At 44.5% G+C, this 20998-nt stretch overlaps 1 protein-coding gene across 4 annotated transcripts in view; it reads left to right on the top strand.

Annotated features, from left to right (window-relative positions):
* ralgapa2 (Ral GTPase activating protein catalytic subunit alpha 2) overlaps nucleotides 1–20998 on the top strand; it is an 89173-nt gene that overhangs the window by 53909 nt on the left and 14266 nt on the right. For all 4 annotated transcript variants that reach the window (XM_084569665.1, XM_084569666.1, XM_084569668.1 and 1 more), the window contains 7 exons: nucleotides 490–667; nucleotides 2103–2931; nucleotides 3559–3630; nucleotides 4398–4521; nucleotides 4639–4794; nucleotides 7510–7668; nucleotides 9060–9187. In XM_084569665.1, coding sequence (XP_084425791.1) covers nucleotides 490–667; nucleotides 2103–2931; nucleotides 3559–3630; nucleotides 4398–4521; nucleotides 4639–4794; nucleotides 7510–7668; nucleotides 9060–9187 — 1646 coding nt within the window. The remainder of the gene's footprint in view (nucleotides 1–489; nucleotides 668–2102; nucleotides 2932–3558; nucleotides 3631–4397; nucleotides 4522–4638; nucleotides 4795–7509; nucleotides 7669–9059; nucleotides 9188–20998) is intronic.

The raw sequence follows: 20998 nt of genomic DNA on the forward strand, positions 1-20998 counted from the left end.
GGCACTTGTATACGTGGCTAAGCGTGCATGTTTGTGGTGGGAGCTGAGCACTAGGATAAAGTCTTAATTAAATCAAACAGTGTAAACCTGTCCAATGGCTGTAATCAACTGCCCCAGTGCGCCTTATCTAGCACTGCCAACGGATGCTCTGCCATCTGTTATGTAGATCAATACACTCACACATCACAGGAGAAATGGATTAGTGGCAATAAAGACCCTCTTTTCTTTCCTTCTCTCCTTCCCTCTCACCATTGCCTTATGATGTAAATACATAGACCCTATATTCCCCCTCATGTGCTCCTGTTTCATGTCCTCCTAGAACAGACCTGCAGAAGCATCACTGTACTTTGTCTAGCCAGACACCATCAAACCTAACAAGATACTGTCTTTACACATTACAGTTGAAGTTTAGTCACTTCTCACTGTTGAACTACCCAGGCACACTTCATCTGGACATAATCACTAAGCCCATCTCTTCTTTTTCCTCAGGTGCTGCACTGCTGTGTGTCCGGCTCCAACTTGCACACCCAACAGAGCCACTATCTCCTCAGTCTGTCAGACTTGTCCAGTGACTATGACCTCATGTTGGGTCAGGTTAAGTGCTTCGAGCCACCACCCTCCCAGACAACCACCACAGACTTTGGCAACTTACTCACAGTAGCTGAGGGTAAGGACACATGAGAGCACAGTCTCTGTGGGGTTGCATCTGAATGACCTTTCTGACTACCCTCTCTGTGAAAGATTGCAAAGATTTTCACAGATAAAAAGATTTTGCTGAGAGAGTACAAACTGGCAGTTAGCTGTCGGCTGAGAAGGACCTGGTTTCTGACACATGCTTCCATACTTCTTAAAGTATGGAACTGAACACCCCCCACCACCACCAAAATACAAAAAAACATCCAAAAAAGGTTACGGGTAAAAGCAAACTCTAAGTAGCCCATCCATTTGGAGCCTCTCCATTAAATGTCAATATCTTATTAAAGTACGAAAAGGAAATCAGCCATCACAGGGAATGGAATGTTCACATTAGTGCTTAGTCCTAAAGAGAAGACCCATTATGGGGTTTAGATAAAAATGTTTTTTTTTTCTTCTTTTATTGTGACCTTGTGATTCCATTAGGCGATATATTTCTCTCTCTCTCTCTCGCTCTCTCTCTTTCTCTTTCTCTCTCTCTCTCTCTCTCTCTCCCTCTCTCTCCCTCTCCCTCCCTCTCTCTCTCTCTCCTGTCCTCAACTTCTAAAAAGTCCTAAAAACCCAAATATGCAGTGCCAACATCTCTACTGAAACAATGTATGAAATTAACCAGTAGTCTATGGAGAATTTCACCACACCTCTGCTTTTTGGTGCGCAGCTGCACAGAGTCTTGGTAGAAATAACAAAACACTATCAAAAGGGCAAACCAAAGAGTGCCGGCCTAGTTATATTCATGCCCTCACCTCATATTGATCAAGTCACATCAAAGGGCCAGTGCATCTCTAATGCAGCTTGGCCTGCTTTCTAAAGAGCTTTTTCCACTTTGATGGGGGATGATGGTATTGATAGCACTGTCACAATGCAAGAGTGCATCTTCTTGTTTTTTCCACATCACTGCAGAATAAAGCACGGCATGCCTTTCACTTGGGAGTAAAAACCCGTGCATTTACATAAATGCAATCCACAAAGTAGAGTTCCATTCAGCATCCTGTAAGGATGGTTGTTCTCATTAGCACTTGGCCAGTCTCAGCGCTTATCCATTGTAAGAAGACTCAATGGGCTTTTCAAAGTTGTCTCTTATGATTAGATGCTACCTACTTAGAGGTGTGCTTGCCAAGCTATTGTGAGAAATGAATAAAGTACCCTTATTAGTAATCATAAATGAGATTTGGCTTTGTGTAAAAAGAGCTAATAGAGATGATAGCATGTCTACACACAAATGTGGGGCTTTTCAAATATGGTTTGTAGAGTCTGCGTTGAACTTATTATAGCAGATAGCCTTGTGCCCGTTTGTTTTCTACACCCATCCGTAATTTTGGCTATTGATCTTGTTTTACACTTCCTCCCATGAACTTTGCTTCAAAGAAGGTCTCAGTATTTTTGTCCTCCTGCCCACATTCTCCCCATAGAAAAGCGGCGGCGAAGCATGGAGCTGATACCTCTGACAGCACGGATGGTCATGACACACCTGGTGAACCATCTGGGCCATCATCCTCTGAGCGGTGGACCTGCGCTCCTTCACAGCCTAGTGAGCGAAAATCACGACAACCCGTATGTGGAGTCGTCTGAGCTTTCCTCCGAGGTCTTCAAAAGCCCCAACCTGCAGCTTTTTGTCTTCAACGACAGCACACTGGTGTCCTACCTACAGATCCCCGCAGAGACACCCACTGTTGGACAGCCACCCCAGCCTTCCTCCCAAGTGCGTGTCATTGTCCGGGACATCTCGGGCAAGTACTCTTGGGATGGCGCTATCCTCTACTGCACCACGCAAGAAGACTCTGTTGATGTGGGTGTTTTTACTGCAGATGTCATTCCTCTTTCTACGACCACTACACACTCTCATAGCAAAAGCCAGCCCGCCTCTCCAATAAAGGAATCATACAAAAGTCACTTCTCAGACTCTCTCTCCAACTGTTGTGAGGAGGATGAGGCCGATGTTCTCGATAAGCTTTTGGAGGATCTCGGCCACAGCAGCCCAGAATGCCTGCCCCACCCTCGGCTCAGGCTCAACCAGCCCGCCCCGTCACCTCACGGCATGAACCTAGAGCAAGAGAACGCCATCCTGGAAGCCATTCTCCGACAGACTCAACAGGAGGAGGAGCAAGTGAGGAGGTGGGATGCTGATGTAAGCTTTCGGGCTGCCTGCCAGAGGGAACCCTCCCATCAAGAACCAAAAGCTCCTTTCTACTTCTGCCGATTGCTGCTTAATGACCTTGGCATGAACTCTTGGGATCGCAGGTATTACCAACTAAAATTGGCTACGATCAAGAGTCTAGTTTGCACTGTACATGAGAGAAAAAAAGGGACAAACAGAGGAAAAGTGGGGTTGTAAGAAGTCACACAGGGGTCAGTGTAGTTATTTATCACTCAGTCTGCAAACTACTATACATCCTAAATGTTGATAATCAGAAGGAAAAGGATGACTTTTCTCTTATAGTTACTCAACTGTTTGCTTTTTACTCAAAAAGAGAAGGAGTAAAGTTAAAGCCACGTTGGAGTCTGCAGCGTCTTAATCTCCTCTCCACGGGGTAAAAGTGCCCAGCTGTTTTCACTAAGGTCTACCTTGCAGAGCCACGTCTTTGCAGTGCAACCCCGTAAATTAAAAGCTTACACCTCTTAATGGTGATGGTGCAACAGGCGCACAGCAAGTAGGAGATTGGCGTTTGCACCTGTGCCTTTTTTGCCTTTGGTAATCAAAAACAAAACTTGGGTCGAAAACTTTTCTTTCCCTGCGATTGGCTTGTGGTAAATTATAATACGAATAGCCATTCATTGTTGCATTGGAATCAGCATGGCAGGAATCTGCTTAGCAGATTATTGAATTGTGTTATACCGTGTTTAATCAAGACTGTTTTTGTTAAACAGGAAAAGCTTCCATTTGCTGAAGAAAAATTCTAAACTACTAAGGGAACTGAAGAACTTGGACTCCAGGCAGTGGTAAAGTTCAATCTGAATTTTCCACCATGTTATGTCTTGTAGTAATAAGGTTTCTCTGAGATGACAATGAATACAAAATTATGTATAACTTCATCAAACTTTCACTGTAGCCAACTACCAAACCTGTTTCTACATGAGTGAAATTAACTCACCCTACAAGTCCTACAGTTTCTCAAATGAGCATAATATTGCCCTCTTGCTTGTTTCCTCCCCCATGGTTTCCTTAATCTGTAACAGCCCCTGCTGATCACAGCCCTGGATGTCTCCCACTATCACTCTTGTTGTCCTCCTCTTCCCGTGTCTCTCTTCGTCCAATCTATAAGTCCGCACATTGCTAATGACAGGAGCTTATTTAAGAATACCCTCAGGATTCGACCTTATTCTCCCAAATGGGAGATTGGACTTGGCTGGGCATAACCACCTGTGCACAAGCATGCAAAGTGCCCTAAAATCTACCCCAGTATAATCTACTGCCATGGCAACAGGGAACGTAGAAGGGGGCTTTGCTGCCATTCTTTTTAAAATCATGTTAAAACTGGAGAGACAGTGGACAATTTTTTTTCAAACATGCTGTTCTACAGATTTTATTCAGCCACTGAATTACACACTGCTCGCCTTGATTAGCAGTGTGTAGTAGTTTGAGTTATTGGATTCACATTTCAAAGCATTTTCATATGAAGTGGCTAAAGTAGTGACACCCTTTTCAAGTTCTGTTACAAGCTGCTGTGATGTTCATTTATGGTTGGCTGCTCTGTTTTGTTTGATAGTCGGGAAACACACAAGATTGCCGTCTTCTACATCGGAGAAGGCCAAGAAGACAAATGCTCCATCTTGTCCAACAGTGCAGGCAGCCCGGCATATGAAGACTTTGTGTCTGGAATGGGATGGGAGGTGCGAACAACCACACTTTCAAATCCACAAACGCTGTCCCCACACTGAAGCTTAAATATGTACACACTGATGCACAGGCACACTCAGAACACGCTAAACTGTGCATGTATTCTTCAGGTGGACCTGGCCTCACACTGTGGCTTCATGGGGGGCCTCCAGAGGAATGGCAGCACAGGTCTAACTGCTCCTTACTATGCTACCTCCACTGTGGAAGTCATTTTCCACGTCTCCACACGTATGCCATCTGATTCTGATGACAGCCTCACCAAAAAGGTAAAAAAAAAAATGTTTGTGTTTATGATGTGTTTTAACCTGTTTAAGGACAAGTTTAGACTATTCCTTTCAGTCTGGATTTTAAAACATGTAGTGGATTAATTGCACACCTCCACCTGTGAGTACGTTAAATGGAAAAAAAAAAAAGAAAGGCCGCTTTGCCCATTTGCAGTGAAATGGCTACACAGCCATGCCTGACCAGAGCTGTATGTTGTTGTAGCCTTCAGCTCTGTGTTAAGCTGTGATCAGGAGGTGTGACTCCAGAGTGCGGGCATTGATTAGTGACCCTGGCCAGGAAGGCCTGAGGAGTAGAGAATCGCAGGCGCGTGAGTAAAGAGAGGGCATGTGCCGCTGTGGTAATGACTATGATTCTGCTAGCCCCTGCCCCCCTCCCTGTGTGCTGTGACCAGGGCCTGGATTCAGCCATTAGCTCTCCCTGCTAGGGCAGGCGCCGGCCGGATGCCGGCAGGATCCTTTTATCCAATTCCTGCTGCCGCCACAGGAGCGATCGATTGGATTCTGCAGTGGGATTCTGAGCTGTAGTGCAGCAGTAGCAGTTAGCACGAAGAAATGAGCCGCAAGGCCCCTGCCCGTGCTGCCAATCTTCTCATACAGTACCCTGCTGAGAAGGGAAATTCATCAGGCTCTCCTCATATCTAACCACACTGCAGCCCTCAACAGAGTTCCCCCTCCCCATTCCAAACCCATCCTGAACCTGTGCTTAGTAGCCACAAAAATTAGTTCAAACGAGGAAAGATTTTGATATAGCTTGGCCAGAGTGAGGCGCTGGAGGTGTGGCCGTGCCCAGAGCGGAGTGTGCCACCACTCCACTTCCAGTTATTTCACTTTGAACTTCTGTAATTGCTCATGCTCACCTTGCACAGATCTCCACACCAGCCACAGGTCCAACAGAAATTGGCAGGCTGGCTGGTTGCGCAAATGCTTTAGAAAAAGTAGGGATGGAAAAGAGAATAGAAAGTGGTATGAAGAATTGGAATGAGAAACAGGCTTTGTCTGTGTCCAAGTAGGATGTTTCTCTGTCAATTTAAAAATAACACTTTTAGTCCAGCAGTCACCCTCTTTACTGCCTGTAACCATAGAGGCATAATGTGGGGGAGAGAGACGGATGGGGTAGCTCTTGCTGAGCAGATTGCCTGTTTGAAGACGATGGAAGGAGGAAAAAAAAAAACAGCTTAACCAAAGAGAAAAGAAGGAAAACCATGAATTCCTCAATCCAATTGTGGGTTTTAGAGCAGTGCAGGCTGCAGCAGTAGCAGCTGGCTTCAGTAATGCGGTTATAGAAGCGACCTGCGGGGTTGGGGTCAGGCCATGTAGACTATGTGCATGTGTATGTGTGTGAAAGGGATAGACGGGTGCCTTAGCTATCACACTCACCCCCAGGCACTACGGCTTAACAGTGTTTTTGCAGCAGGTTGTTTCTATAAGAAGCCTCTTGTGTTCTGGGGTGCTCTGGTTTTCGGTTTCCATGTGTGCGAAGCCCATTGGCTGGGTGGGAGGTCAAAGAGGGCTAATTGGACAAGAGCCTTTGACTTGAATCACATTTTATTAAAGAAGTCTCAAACATTTGGATGTGATTAACTAGGGGGTAAATAGATTGGTGTAGAAGATGATTGACTAGAGCATAAGCATCCTCATTAAACTTGTCATTCAGCTCATCCAAATGCTAATATCTTAACCCAAATTAACATCCCAGCGCTGATTGTCTGCAGCAAATGCATATTCAACATTTTCTCTGAAATTGTCCCAGTGACTGACCTGGTTGGTACCTGCTGATCCTTGGACAGACAGACTGAACTGGCGAGCTCCAGTAATCAGCATGCCGTGGATTTGTTTAAGATTACCGTATTACCATAATTAAGGGCTTATAATAGAATGTGCTAATTGCATTTTTGGTGGCGAGGGCATGTTTCTTAATGGCTCATTAGGCCAACAGTACATTGGCAGATGTTTTCTTCTGAGCAGAGGCTCACTTTTCAGTGTCCATGATACCCCAGAAAATGGAAGGACGGTTTGATTCAACATCACCGGACTACCAGCTAATAAGCGGTCTACACTTGTCAGAGAATATAATGTGTTCATTTATTTTACTTTGGAAAGGGGAAAGCTGTTTACCTTTTTTGTAACCTAGCATCAGTCAATTTCCTGTCATTTAAGCGTATCTTCTTGTCCTGCACAGTTTCATTTGTGTTTGTGAATAGAGTGGAAATGGGAAGCAATTTAATCTCTGATGGGGGAGGTTAATTGGATTTGAATTATTTGGTTTTAAAATGCTCAATTTTGTCCATTTTGTGTTCGCCATTTGAATTTGTAATGAAAAAGCTATAAAAAGAGTCAAAACCAGAACCCAGACCGCGATTTAAATCTTTGTTTTCACACAAAGTTTGGGATTCAGCTGTAAACAGTCACCTTGCTCTTGCACCTGCCACATACAGTGATGAAAGCTTTTTTGGAAACTCTACTGACCTGACTCCCCAGTAAAGAATATTTTATCATCAGCCATCTCCTTCTACACATCTCTTGCACCCAAGTTGACACCTCAGTCTCCTGGATGTGGTGTCCTGAAAGTACAGACTGGACAAACCCAGTGAGACGCCCTAATCCACCTAAATTTGTGTTCCTGTCATTATCAGCATAGCGCTAAAAATTACATGCACCGCCAGGGCCTTGATTAGACTGATTTTGTTTGTTTGGCAGCTGCGTCACCTGGGAAATGATGAGGTGCACATAGTGTGGTCCGAGCACACCAGGGACTACAGACGTGGCATCATCCCAACTGACTTCGGAGACGTGCTCATAATCATCTACCCAATGAAGAACCACATGTATTTCATCCAGATCATGAAGAAACCACAGGTACGTCTGTCAGTGGAAGGTTTTTTTAGTGGCAGATATGTTTATTAATTATGGCTGCATCCACTTAAGAGAGGTCCTGCTTTTGTTCATGCTGGTTTGCTGTCATGGCCATTTAATGGAAGTAAGCTCACTAATCTGCATTTTCTTTTTCCTTAATGTGTCGAAATGTGTGCAGTGAAAAGGGTCAACTATAAGCCTGCACTATGGCACTTCGTCAATTCCCAGTTTCTGTTCGTGACTCAGTGCAGTCCCTCATCCCTGGCCTTCTATTCCGACTTTGTTGTGAATTTTATAGCTACTTCCTCCTGTTGCAGTTTCTGTCTGGAAGCTCTCAGTTGCCCCCTACTCCAGCAGTGCATTATCACCCACACTGTGGGTATGTGCTCTCAGAGATGGTTACCGTCCTTTGTTGGCTAGCTTTCATCTTAGTTTTTCCGTAGCACTGCACTAGATGTGAGGCCTCCCAGAGGACAGTGAAATTTCTTTGTGTGAGATGACTGCCTTCAGATGTTTGGAAATATCCACAGTGCTTCTATTATTTCAAAATAATTTCTTTGCGAAATCTGTTTTGTATTCCAAGAAATTTAAGATTTACTAGTCAGTCAAAGATATAGCAACAGTCTAGAGACTATGTTATGTTCTTATAGTGCTTCCCAACAATTATATTTGTTTGCCTGAATGTGTTAATTTAATTGTCTACAAAATATTAATTGAAAGCTTTGTATTTTATTTTATTTTTTTCCAACTGAAAGAATCTACAATCTACTCTGATGTGTGGTATTAGTTCACATAGTGCCACACTGGTGTTCTTGCGTGAGATTAAGTTAATTGGTCAGTATCATTTCTGTTTAAAATGCATTTATTGTTTAATTTGACTGCTCATTATACTCCCCGAACTGCCAAGTCGAAGACAGCAGGACCTTTTGGAAAGACTTTGACATTCACGTCAACTTCCAGGTCAATGACTATTGAGCTTCAGTGATTAAGGGCCCCCCTCCAATATGCATGAACAGACGCGTGTAGCCACACACACTCACGCTGTAGCTAAAATTCATATTGCCCCTTTGTATTTGCTCAGTAGCTCAATATGAGGGCATTGTATGGTATTGATTGTCATTTTAATTTCATTTACCTAACATTGATTCACATTAGATATGTGTGCTTGTCATGCAAAGTTAGGTAAAATCTAATTTCAACTTGAACCCTTGCCCTAAACAGATGGAAGAACCGTCAAAAAAAAGAAAAAAACAGAACAAAAAGATCTTTAATCAAGCCTCTATTATTTTTGAACACGTATTTATAAAATGATGGCACCCCGATCAAATGAACTTAGAATCAGTGTGTTTTAAAGACTGCTTTTCTTTTTCTTTTAACATTTTTTTCCTCCTCAGGTTCCTTTCTTTGGGCCTCTGTTTGATGGCGCCATCGTCACTGGGACACTGCTGCCAAGTTTAGTACGGGCCACCTGTATCAATGCCAGCAGAGCTGTCAAGTCCCGGCTGACTCTCTACCAGAGCTTGTATCCTTTACTCCTGGAGCCTTCTGCGTCATTCATGTATTTATATCAGTTATCTCGTAGAGGCACGTCTCATAAGAGGAATGCAACAATTTCAAAACCTCCACCGCTGATTAATGAAACAGATGAGATGATTAAGTTTATGAATGTTCATTTTGCAGTGTTTCTATGATGATTCCTTTAGATCAACATCACCAAGCTTATATTTTCTGCACAACCAGCACCCCAGTCGGGTAAATTCATTGAGACATGTGGCGTGCTTGTCACGATAGCCGGTGTACACAGCTGAGTGCTGACACTGATCTTTATGGGCTACTTGATTTACATACAGCTATTATGCTGGGCCTGTTTCACAGCCCGGAGCAACATGGGAGGTTATGGGGCTGTTTTGGGTAGGAGTACAGATAATGTGTCATCATCTATCAGTACTGTTTTATGGAGGGAAAGGAGAGCAAAAATAGAAGCATCATCAACAAATGCATACAAGTGCATACAGGCAGAAGCACACACACTCGCTCTCATCCCTCCACCCATCCATCCAACAGTGTGCCGTTAAGAGCCTGACTCCAGCTGTAGTTGTCAGTTGGTTTAAAGAGAGTGTAATTACCAATGGAGATGAATTAGCATGTGAATGCCAGCAGCACAGAGTTGGGGGATGGGGGGTGGGGGTGAGATGGTGGGGGCAGAGTCGGGATGGCCCCTGGAGGGGGAAACCTGATCTCCCTTAACGCCCCACTCCTCCTCGGACAGCATGTACAGCACCGCCTCACCAGAACCACGCTGCCCCTCTGGCGGTTGCTATAGAAACCTCCCCCAAGGAGGTTTCATCTGTTGTAAGACTAGTATCTATTGTTTTTAAAACAACGGCATATTTCAAAAACTTGTTATTTTCAAAAGTATTATCAAGTCCATGTATCATAGTCATTTACAACAAAGGCTTTCGGGCGTTAATTATGCCGCGGCCCACACTGCGTCGGGTGTGTGTAAGTATGCGTCTGTCTGTATGCGTTTCACAGTGCATCACATTGCCTGGCCCCCACACCCCAATATCAGGCCTTGTCTGTGTGTCCCTGGGGGCATCCTGAGTGACAGATGTCTGTTACCCGACGCCAAGTGAATTAGCCCCAGTGTGACTCTCTGTGCCAGAGGGGGGCCAGCCACAGGCCGGTCTGCCTCTGTGAGCCTCGGGGACTGAGGGAGTCTGGGTGGGTGGGTGGGTGGAGGGGGTGGCAGTAACAGGCCTGTGCTGGGCCACAAAAACCTCACCTGGCATTCCTTAGCAGAAAAGCATTCAGCACAAAGGCATGATCTATGAGAGGAGATAAGCGCTGCCTCTGGAGTTCTGGCACTGATAGGATGCCAGGCCTTACGCACTCCAAGAGAGGAGATGAATGAATGTGCCAGGCAAAGCACACTGCCAAAATGAGTATCTGCATGTCTGTCTGCTGTTGGTCTGTCTTCCTAGAGAGCTTGTGAGGATAGAGTCTATGCATAAACTAATGAATAGCCAAAATGTCCGTTGTCACGTGAAACCTAGAAAGGAAAGTCTTTGAGTGACTTGCTCTCAGTGAGTGCCCTGAGTGGCACAACGTCCAGCAGTGGCATGAGCCATAAATGACACAATGTCTTGAGTGGCAGGTGACGTTACTCTTGTATATGCTTTGATCATTGGATTTGCTAGTCAAGCCTTTTTGCACTTTTCCCACTCTAGTCGTTTCAGTTTTTCCATCTTCTCACGATATGCAGCTCTTTATCTTTCACAGGTTGGAACAATGACCCAACCTTTTTTTTCTGGGATGTGTGTTTTTTGTGCAAGATGAAAATCCTCATCCTTAGTTTATCCCTTCACAATGCCTTAACAATCCACAGCCTGCTCTCTGCCTGTGAGGCCACTCTCCAAGGTAATTAGTTGAATATTTCTTCAAAGAGAAGCTATATGACCCCCGTGTGTCCAGATAAAAGGCCAGTATGGCTCTGCAGCCCCCTCTCTCGCTCCGTCACAAGGCTCGAGAGGACTCCAGCAGTCTGCTGCAACGCTCACAGGATCTCTCAAGCTAATAGGATTTGATATTGAAAAATGACCACCAGCAACATTTTCAGAAAATACACACAGATAGGCCACAGGAGTGTTTTTCAGATGAATACTACCCCTTGCGATGTTTCTATCTTTCTCCCATCATGTGATATGACTCTCCCTCTCTCCTTTTTCTTCTCTCTCTGATTTGTGAAATCTGTGCAGCTGGATGTGCGTTCTTGTGTCGTGTATAGTCGTCAGCGTCAGTTCAGATTTGTGTCAATTTCTGTCAGGACACAACCTTGGCCTCATAGGCCTCATATCACAACCCTCTTACAGACAACTCATAATGTATCATTTATTATTTATATGTCTGACAGAAAATGCAGCTGGTCTGGCTTTGTGTTCTAAGTGTGTTGTCTGCAACTTGTCCAACCTTCACTGCCGCATTTAGAATAATTATGACCACAAAATGTTCAATCTAAAACAACTTAGATTTTATGTAAACCACGATTGTTTTTTATTGATTCATAGTTGCATAAGTGAATGTCATTTAGAGCTGTTATTGATGAGAATCACATTACAGCCCAAATTTAGGACACAATGTTTTGTTTGTGTCACCTGAACCCACCCCGTTGTCCGGTGCCATTTACTGGACGATGAAGATCCTTCATACTGTCACTATAGAATAATGTCTTCATCCAGAAGGTGGGATTCATTTCTCTCTTCAACAAGCACTTGAGTTTGATGTGCCGTCCATCACTCTTTGTGATGGGGGTATTGTTAAAGGTACAATCTGTGTGTGTGTGTGTGTGTGTGTGTGTGTGTTTTGAGGAGATGGCAAGTTACTAATAGGTGAGACAATACGAAACTGACCTTGATTCAGAGACATAGCCTCCCTACTGGACAGAATCAATAGCTTTTGCACACTACCCTCAGTCCCCATCCTCTGCTCTGCCACACAAGCAAACACACACACACACACGCGCACACAGAGATCCATCTCCAGGCAGCGATCAATAACCATAATCTGTTTCTGCCCATCGCCAGTCATGCGAGCCAGGCTTTTAGGTGGCGTGTGTGTGAGTGAGTGTGTGTGTGTCTTCCTGCAATAGCAGAAAGAAGAGAGGGAGGCTTGATCCTTTCAGTGGAACTCTGAAAGCTGCCGAAGTCTGTCATGTTCCCTCACTGGTGCGAGCATATCTACAGTCTCCCAGCTCCATTGGCCAAAATGAAATGTACATATTTTTAAAGGATGCATACTGAAAACATAATGGATATCCTGTATGCACTCCTTTGTGTGCTGTTTCTGCATCCCCAGACGGCATCATAATTATTACAGTCACTGCATTGTCAATGACATATTCTCACACCCCTTCTGGGCAAGTTATTGTCCCGCTCTCACCGTGTCTTTGTGTGACAGCAGCGTGGTCTTTTGTATACTGTAAGATTCTTCACCTAGCGGAGATGAAAGTGCGCCTGTATGCATGATAGGGTGTCATGAATAGGATCTGCCATGTTAGTGTTGTCTCACATGAATTATTTAGCATCGTTGATAGGTCTAATTTGCCAGCTGTTGTGCCATAACCGTCGGCAGTCTCATGGATAATACTCAGCAGTCTATATCACTGTGGAACACAGTGCTTGACTGGGCACAGCGAGACGCCAAGCTAGTCATTATACACTATACTGGATTCATGTAATGGTCTGAGCTGATGTGAGTGTAACTAGCCAACTTCCTGTTCATTTAAAACAGCAATGACCAGCCACAAGTGATTCGTAATGTACAGTAATATCTGAGGGAGTCAGTCACTTGTTGATTTGTTGCATGATTTTTAATAAGTCTAGAAGTGTTTTGTGTTTCTGGATGCAAGCCTTTAGTTGGGACGGTTGGCTGCTGGGTGAGTTTGTGGTTGGGGGTTGAAGAAGGGGACAGTTTTGAGTTGAAGTATCCCTCCTTGATGTTGGCAAGGGTAGTTTGGGCGGAGGCTGGCACTGGCTTTGATAGGGTGGATGATAGTTTACGCAGTATTTGGGGGGCTACAAAGAGAGGAGGGGTCTCTCCCCCACTGAATGTTTTAACCTAATCCCATTATCAGTGTAGCGCACTGCCTCCCATCTCTTCTCCCTCCTTATCCCTGCCCCCTCCCACCCCACTCTCCAGCTGACCAGCTGTTCCTGCCGGGACTCACGACAATGTCCGATGTGTTCAGATCACTGAGTAGCCCCCCACCACCACCCCCCACCCCAATACACACACGCACACAAATGAACAGAGCGCAGTCCATGCACAACCAAAGCAATTGCCAAGCCCATTGCCTGAGCCTCGGCAGGCCTAGAGGGAGGAGGGTGTTAGTTGGGGAAGAAGGGGGGCAGCTGGGGGGTGTGTGGAGGGGGCAAGCACAGGCCTGTCAAACCAAGAGCCCTGACTCAGGAGGCAGCCCAGCTCGGATGGCATATGGCGTCTAGCTTCATACAACATGCAAAAGTATTCTCTCCCTTCTCCCCCTCTCATCTACTCCCCCCTCTCCCTGTCTCCCTCTCCTGCTGCTAATGCAGAATGACTCATAGCATTACTCATTTTTTTTTTCTCCACTCCCCCCATTTCAGTTCCTCCTCCTCTTGCCACCCAGCCTATAACAAAAGGCGTCCACTGCATGGCACCCACACCCTGAAAGCCCTGGGGGCCCAGCCCAGCCCAGCCCAGCCTTCACTCTGGGCTCTGAGCTTCATGGGGTCCGCCCCCTTTAAACACAGGTAGAGCAGGCATGGAACCAGACGGCCAACAGCAGGGACCCAGAACCCCGCCTAGGGTAGCGTACACACACGGCTGGTGTCAAACTGTTGTGCCTGTTGGTGTGTTACAGTTTTTGTTTACATATATATCCTGAGCTGTCTATATATAGTTGTGCCTGTGGTATTATTAAACCGCCATGCTCTGTGTGTTATGATGTGTTTATGCATCTGCGTGCACCATGTGTACTATGTCTTACTACATGGACATAGAAGAATAGTGTTGTGTTTTTATGTGTTTCTTTTAATGTTAGTCTAGCATATCCTCACATTGATTTACTTCCCTACATTTAATTGTAAACTCTTAATGGGCCATTATAGAGAGTCAGGGAGCTGGAACTGTTTTTACACCCCACATAAAAGAATAAGAAACCACAGAGTTTTTAGATTTTCAGCAATCAACAGCAAAAGCTGCAAAGCCTAATGTAACCCAAAGAATGTCATGCTCTGTGTATTTTTAAACTTGAACCCCCACCCTCATGCCCCTCCTCTTCTCTCGCCGTCTGTTATGCATTCATGTCTGACATCTGTCTGTTTGTGAGCTGCAAAGTGAAAGCCAATTTTGTGTGGAATCACCTTCTCTGTGTCCCATCTCCAACTCAGGATTGATGTATGTGTAATCTTGCATAACAAGATTGTTACAGTTGTCTAAAGGGTTTTATGGATTTTTTTGCAACTGCTTGGTCTACAGTATTTCAGTATAAGGCCATATGAGTATTTCCTGCATTTGGGCATATTTATATTCCTGTAAAATGTATTTACAAAGTGCAAAGGGTTTAAAAATCAAATTTATTCAATTTGTTGCTTAGTGAACGTGAAAAACAAATAATCAGTCAGAACTTGGAGAAAATTTCCAAGACACCTTTTCTACTGACACTCTTCAGAATACTATAGAGAAATGATGGCATTACATTTTTGCTTATTTGATTCTGTAGCAGGAGGAAGGAAATCTTTACAAATGATTTCTTTGTCTGTTTAAAAAAAAAAAAGAAAAGAAAATCTTGTCATACTGCTGCTTCTAGAGAAAAGTCTGCCATTTCTCCTAATTTAAGAATTAATAGAGCAAATCCCGCAGATTGAACCATCACAAATGGTAGCATGATTCACATTACATTAGAATTACATTTATTATAGTCTGCATAAGCTTGACCGTGAAGGCCTAACAGTGAGTATTCATCTCAAATTCGACTACTAATATGTAAGGGAATGGCTGTGGGCTTGGATCTTAGCACGCATTAGGATCTTTTGAAATACAAAAAGTGAAATTGCTGTCTTGCTAATTTGTTATTAGACCCCTGACTAGATACCCTGACCCCGATGTCACCACTGGACCTAGTGGTGACTGCATTGCCGTTGAGAAGACATATTCATTGTGATTGATGTTGCTTCTAGCTCGGGTGTTAAAAACTGTCTGTCTGCTTTAAGTGATTAGCATCCAGCTAGCCATTCCATCTGTTACCCCTAGCCCTGTTTAATTAATGAACTTTCTTTTTCCACCCCACAGCTAGCCCGCGCAACACTAAAGCAAAAGCTGTTAGCCCTCTCAGGTTATCCAAATGGATGCATGTTCTTGCCTCCCCTCCCTCCTCAATGGGTGCGTTCTCATTGATTAGTTATGTTTTGTTTTCCCTTCTTTTGTCTCAGGGTTCTTTAAGGGAGGGTTAATGAGCTTTCCTGGCAAGCTGCGGTGCTTGGAATCTGGGGATAAATGGGAATAATTTTGTTGTTTTTTGTTTTGTTTTTTTGTGATGGACTTGGCAGCGATGTGAAGCCTCGTGCCACCGTGTGTGCTTGTGCGTACGTGAATGATGATGTGTGTTTGTTTGGGCATGTATGAATGGCTTTGAGGCGGGGTATATTGCATTTCATCCCTGCTGGTCCATTATTCCTCTTCAGAAGCAGGGAATCTGGAACACTCTTTAACAGTTGGCTCTGTCACTATTCATCTTCCAGCCGTCTCAGCAAAACTCTTGTCCTGTCCTCCTTTTACCACCAAGTAGTCTCTCCTCTCCTTTATGTCCCCTCTTCCTTCCGTGTCTCTTGCTACAAGGCAGTGGACAGCCTTTTGTCCAGCTAAAGCTGCCCTCTTTTGTTTGTGCGGCCTTTTTTATCCTTGTGCTAATCGCCATGGTCGTGTGCCTGAGTTGGACCCCATATTTCACGCTCAGCTCTCCTTTGTTTGACACACCGCCCCTGATAAGAATCCCAATTCTAGGGTCTCTCTGATATTGAAATCCAACAGCGGCGTAGAAAGAGCCTTCAATCATCCATTATCTGTGCTCCAGTGATTACCATTCAATCTCCCAAGGCCCAGGCTCCTCATCACCGGCCCCAGAGCTGAGGCCGTCCCCTGAAAGAACCCGCATCCCTTAACGCCTGTCTCACATTCAAGCATATCCATAGATATTTCTGACGCCGTCTTGAGACAGCCCCACATTGAATGCTGCTGGGAAATGTCAGTGAAATGTCACTCATCGTTCTCCGCTGGAATCTCTTGGTCTCTGATGTGGCCCTGGGTTTTTGTGGACTCTTGTGAAGACACCTTGTGACATTATTGGCTGTCTTTGTCCCTAAATGGCCATTAAATTTTCAGTTCTGGTTTTTGTTCAAAGACTTGGATTGGTCTTTTTTTTTTTTTCTTCTTTTTTTTTTAACACAAGGCTGCATCGCTTTTAATGTTGCAGACTTAATTGGCTGTTTTAAGAAGGAATTAGTTGATTATTTATAAGTTGCACATTAATGCCTCTTTAAATGGTTCAAAGGCAGTGTCTGCTCCTCTGCTGGCCTGTGGCCATTGTTCTCATTCAGAGGATGTCCTTGTGCCTCACAGCATTTGCATTTTTGCACTAAATGGAATTTTCTGCATTGACAGACAGGCAAGGAAAACAAAGCAATAACAAAAACAAAACATTTAAGTGTGCATCGCTGTGCATTGTCTGCCTCTTCTTACAGAAAGCAACCTTTGATGTGTTAATACTGACAGTCTGCGTATCATTGTCAAGTGGAGGCTGTGGCTGAAAGAGAAGCAGTAACAAATATCAAATCTTCCCATGTCTCTCCGCTACCACAGGCTGTAATAATACTTAGTGTGATGTCGAGCAACGACAAAGTATTGCTAGTTGTAGAAGCACGCACAGCACCCCCTGGTAGTGGGATCCTCTTAATTTTTTTTGGCATAAACTGTGCCATTAAAACGAGGATTCACAATGACAACAATTATCATTTTCATTGTAATCACACATTGTATCTGCATGTTCTTTTTGTTTTGGTTAAAATGTTACAAAAGCTTTGTGCTGCAGACATCCACTTATCCAACGCTCTATGTTTAGATACACAACAGTTTTCGGTACCTTTGTTTAATGTAGCATGCACATCTTCATTAGTTATGTATAGCTTCTAATTACTATTGATGAGACTCTAGCTGATTTGGGTACAAATCTATAGCTTTTGTTATTCTAATGAGTGTTATTTACCCTCAGATCTCCAAGCCAGGGGGCTTTGGAATGGGGCTTTGTGCAGGCAGATATAGCTGGGGCTACTCTAGCTACACCCACTTGTTTTTGTATGTGCCGACTTTGACAAAATCCAGTTTCCCTCCCCCTCCCCCGCATCGTCACCCGTCTGCGTGGATGTATAGCACTTCCCGCTCCTCCATCTGTTTTTGTCCACCCATGAAAAGGTCCATTATAATCTGCAGGATGCACAGTTGACGTGCTGCGAGCTTCGCCGTAGCCAATCAAGACAGTGCATCGAAGTTAGGCCATGAATCCAAGGGGCCCGAACCCCTCCCCCAAGTTCATTTTATTTATGTGGGGTCTCTGACAGAGATCTTCAGTTGAACAAGTTTTTATAACAACATTGTCTCCATCATCCCTTTCTCCTATAAAAGCGTCCAATCTGAATAGGGCTCCATGCATGCCCACTGGATGATGGCAGGCTCCTGATTAACCCTGGAGTGACTAGCTAATGTCATTGAAGGAGGGCCACCTGGCTGTGAGACTGTACAGTCAGCTGCCACTGAAGGGCCAGAATAGGAGACGACCAGGTGTTGGGCTCCAGCCCCCCTAATTGTTGCCATGTAATAGCCTGCTTGACTGCACAATATAGCCCAGGGGCGAGGATTAGGAAAAAGCTGTTGCCAACACAGAAGTCTATTTTCTTTTTAGCCCAAGGTTTTGTGTATGGGTTTCTCTCTGTCTGCATGCTTATGTGTCTCTACATACATACATCTCCCTTTGCTATCCTCTGCATCCATTACAACTATAACAGGTACAGGGCTGGGCCTCATTCCTGACTAGGTCCCAGGCCCCTGCCTACTCAGTACATTAATTACAGGCATACTTGTATTCAGACTGCGAAAGACAAAGTTTTATCTGTTAAAGATTAATTGACAAAACGTGCTCCTTGCATCGTAAAACTGCACAAAACATTTGTTTTGCAATTAGCATCCTCCATTGATATAAGCACAATTTTGCCATATAATTGGCCCAGCAGTGTAGTATGTAATATTTAGATAGCAGTCCATATTTCATTGTAATAACAATGGATGATATTGATTGAAATATGTCCAAAATGCTAATACGAGGGCAAATGAAATCACTCTTGTCCCTTAGTAACTAACCCTGCTCTGTGCGTTTGCCACAGGTTTTATCATATGTAACCTAGTGCTAATCATTATCATTCTCGCTAAATGCCGGGCATTTTGCACATGGCCAGGCTGCCTAATTGGTCCAATGAACCTTTCATAGAGAGGGCAATGGAGGAACAAGAGACTGTATGAGTAACATGTCATGGCGGGGAAATAGACAGAGATGCTTGGCGTTAATGCATCACAGTTATTCTGTTGCACATGCCACAAGCATCATTAAAATTGCAGAAGCCTCTGTTCATTGCGTTTTAATATTTCATCAGTGCTTGTCTGAGCAGTGTTATCGCAGGGTTAAAATCAGAGTCATTTGGCATGACCCAGGATGGGCACACTACTCTTGCGATTTAAGTGTCAGAATGGTTTTCTTGATGTGTCAAATAGATTATAAAACATCAGGGTACTGCTGTTATGCTTTGAGCTTGGCACAGGTGGGAAGAACCCAAGTGTGAGTTTGCACCCTGATAATAATTATCTCACTACAGATTTCATCATAAAAGTTGGAAGAGAGAAGAGGTGAAAAGCCTCGTGAGTAGTCCGATGGCTTTCAATCACAGTCTAGGTTCAGCATGCCCTTCCCAGTTTCATCTTTGACTTTTTATTAAAAGTTCAAATTGAGATCAGATAGATGCTGTTGTTGCCTGCCTCGCCTCTAAACAATTCAAATTTCAGGAACTGAAGAAGAAATATGACACATATTCAACCCAGATAGCTCATAAGATGCCCACCTTTGTCCTGACCTAATAATGTTTCCAGAGGGCTCAGACATTCATGTCACTCTGGCCATCATCACTGACAAAGGGGACCTTCAGAGAACTCTCACCCAGCCACTCACGGAACTGTATCTGTTAATCTTCATCCCTATCAGCCTTTTGTAGCTCATCTTATTATGACTTTCTGTTAATACACAGTGGAGGCCTGTGTGACTGTCTGGCTATAATGGGTCTGTGTTTGATTAATCATGTCGATCCTTTGTGTTTCACATCTAAGGCCGCTGTGTTAGGACTCATCAATGGAGGCCAGAGTCCTTTGAAAAAGAGATTGGTTACAGACTCCGCTCATCTGAATACACAAGCCCAGTAGGCTTTGATGGCAGTCATGTTGTGTTGGACAAACCATGCTACAACAAATTATGATGTCACCAGGTATCTTGTGGCTATCCGGTGTCACTTGTGTGGAGTGTGAAGATGACTTGTTGCTTTACCATTTATATTCCGTGAACCCCTAACAATCAGTCGCTTCTAACATAGTTAAGGGGTCAGCTTTGACCTTGGTGTAGGTGCTGCTCTCATGATTTGTTGTGGAGCAGAAATCGATTTTTAGTGTCCCCCAGAGGAATGGTGGGCTGCCAGAGACTTGAGAAAATGGGTGACTACTTCCACCAGTCAGCTCGTAAATAACCCGGTCATGCCAGCTTGCAGACATCAGATTTTGTCTGCAGCTGTGGCAAAACCGTGTGAAATCACTGATGGGCAGTGATGATGTCACAGGTTAGCAGTGATGTCACAGCCATAACTCCCCATGCCGCTGTCTGAATGCCAGATGGACGGTAGAAAGGTGTGGAGGTTGGAGCTTAGAGAGCTCTTGCTGTGGGAAACTTACCCCTCAGGAGGTGTCATTAACCTGGGCTTACTGTTTGACCCGACTCCTTTGGGGCTCCCAAGCTCCAGTTTCCTGGACCTACTAATTAGGCTACTTGTTAAAACTCTCTGAAACCAACTATTCCTCTGGAGCATCTGATGTTGTCGGCGTCTTTGCTCTCCCAGAAAATGGACACACAAACACCTCCATTCATCATAATGCATCTGTGACACATTCAGGCGTTTTCTGTTCTGCTGCTACAGCTGTCTACAGCAAAAAAGCTGTTTAATGAGACACCAAGGTTTGAGTAGCTGCTATATAAAATGGGAGCGGGACACACACATACACCCTACTGGCTGGTTTCTGTCATACACCTCTCACTTTATCCATCTCAATCTGTTGTTCTTTCCCACTCTGCCATTATTCCTGCAGCCAGCTTTATTGCCACATTCACTATCTCTGTCCCTATCTTTCTTTCTCCCTGTGTCTCTCCGTCTAAATGTCCCTGCCTTCTTCCCCGTTTTTCCCGTAATCACCTCACACCTCTGAGGGCCTGTGCTGAGACGAGCTTCACACCTCAGCCCTCGCTGTGACAACAGGTACCACTGGCACTCACCGCCCAGCCTCTCTCCAATCAACACCTGCTCTGCTTTATCTCTCTTTCTTTCCTTCCTCTTTTCCATCCTACCTTCCTCTTTTACATCCCCCCCCCCTTCCATCTTCACCTTCTTTCTCCATAGCTGTATCCCTTGTTTTTGTGTCTCAACCACACCTTTTCCCC

This window comes from Chelon labrosus, assembly GCF_963514085.1.
Source record: "Chelon labrosus genome assembly, chromosome: 20".
Classification (NCBI taxonomy): Eukaryota; Metazoa; Chordata; class Actinopteri; order Mugiliformes; family Mugilidae; genus Chelon; species Chelon labrosus.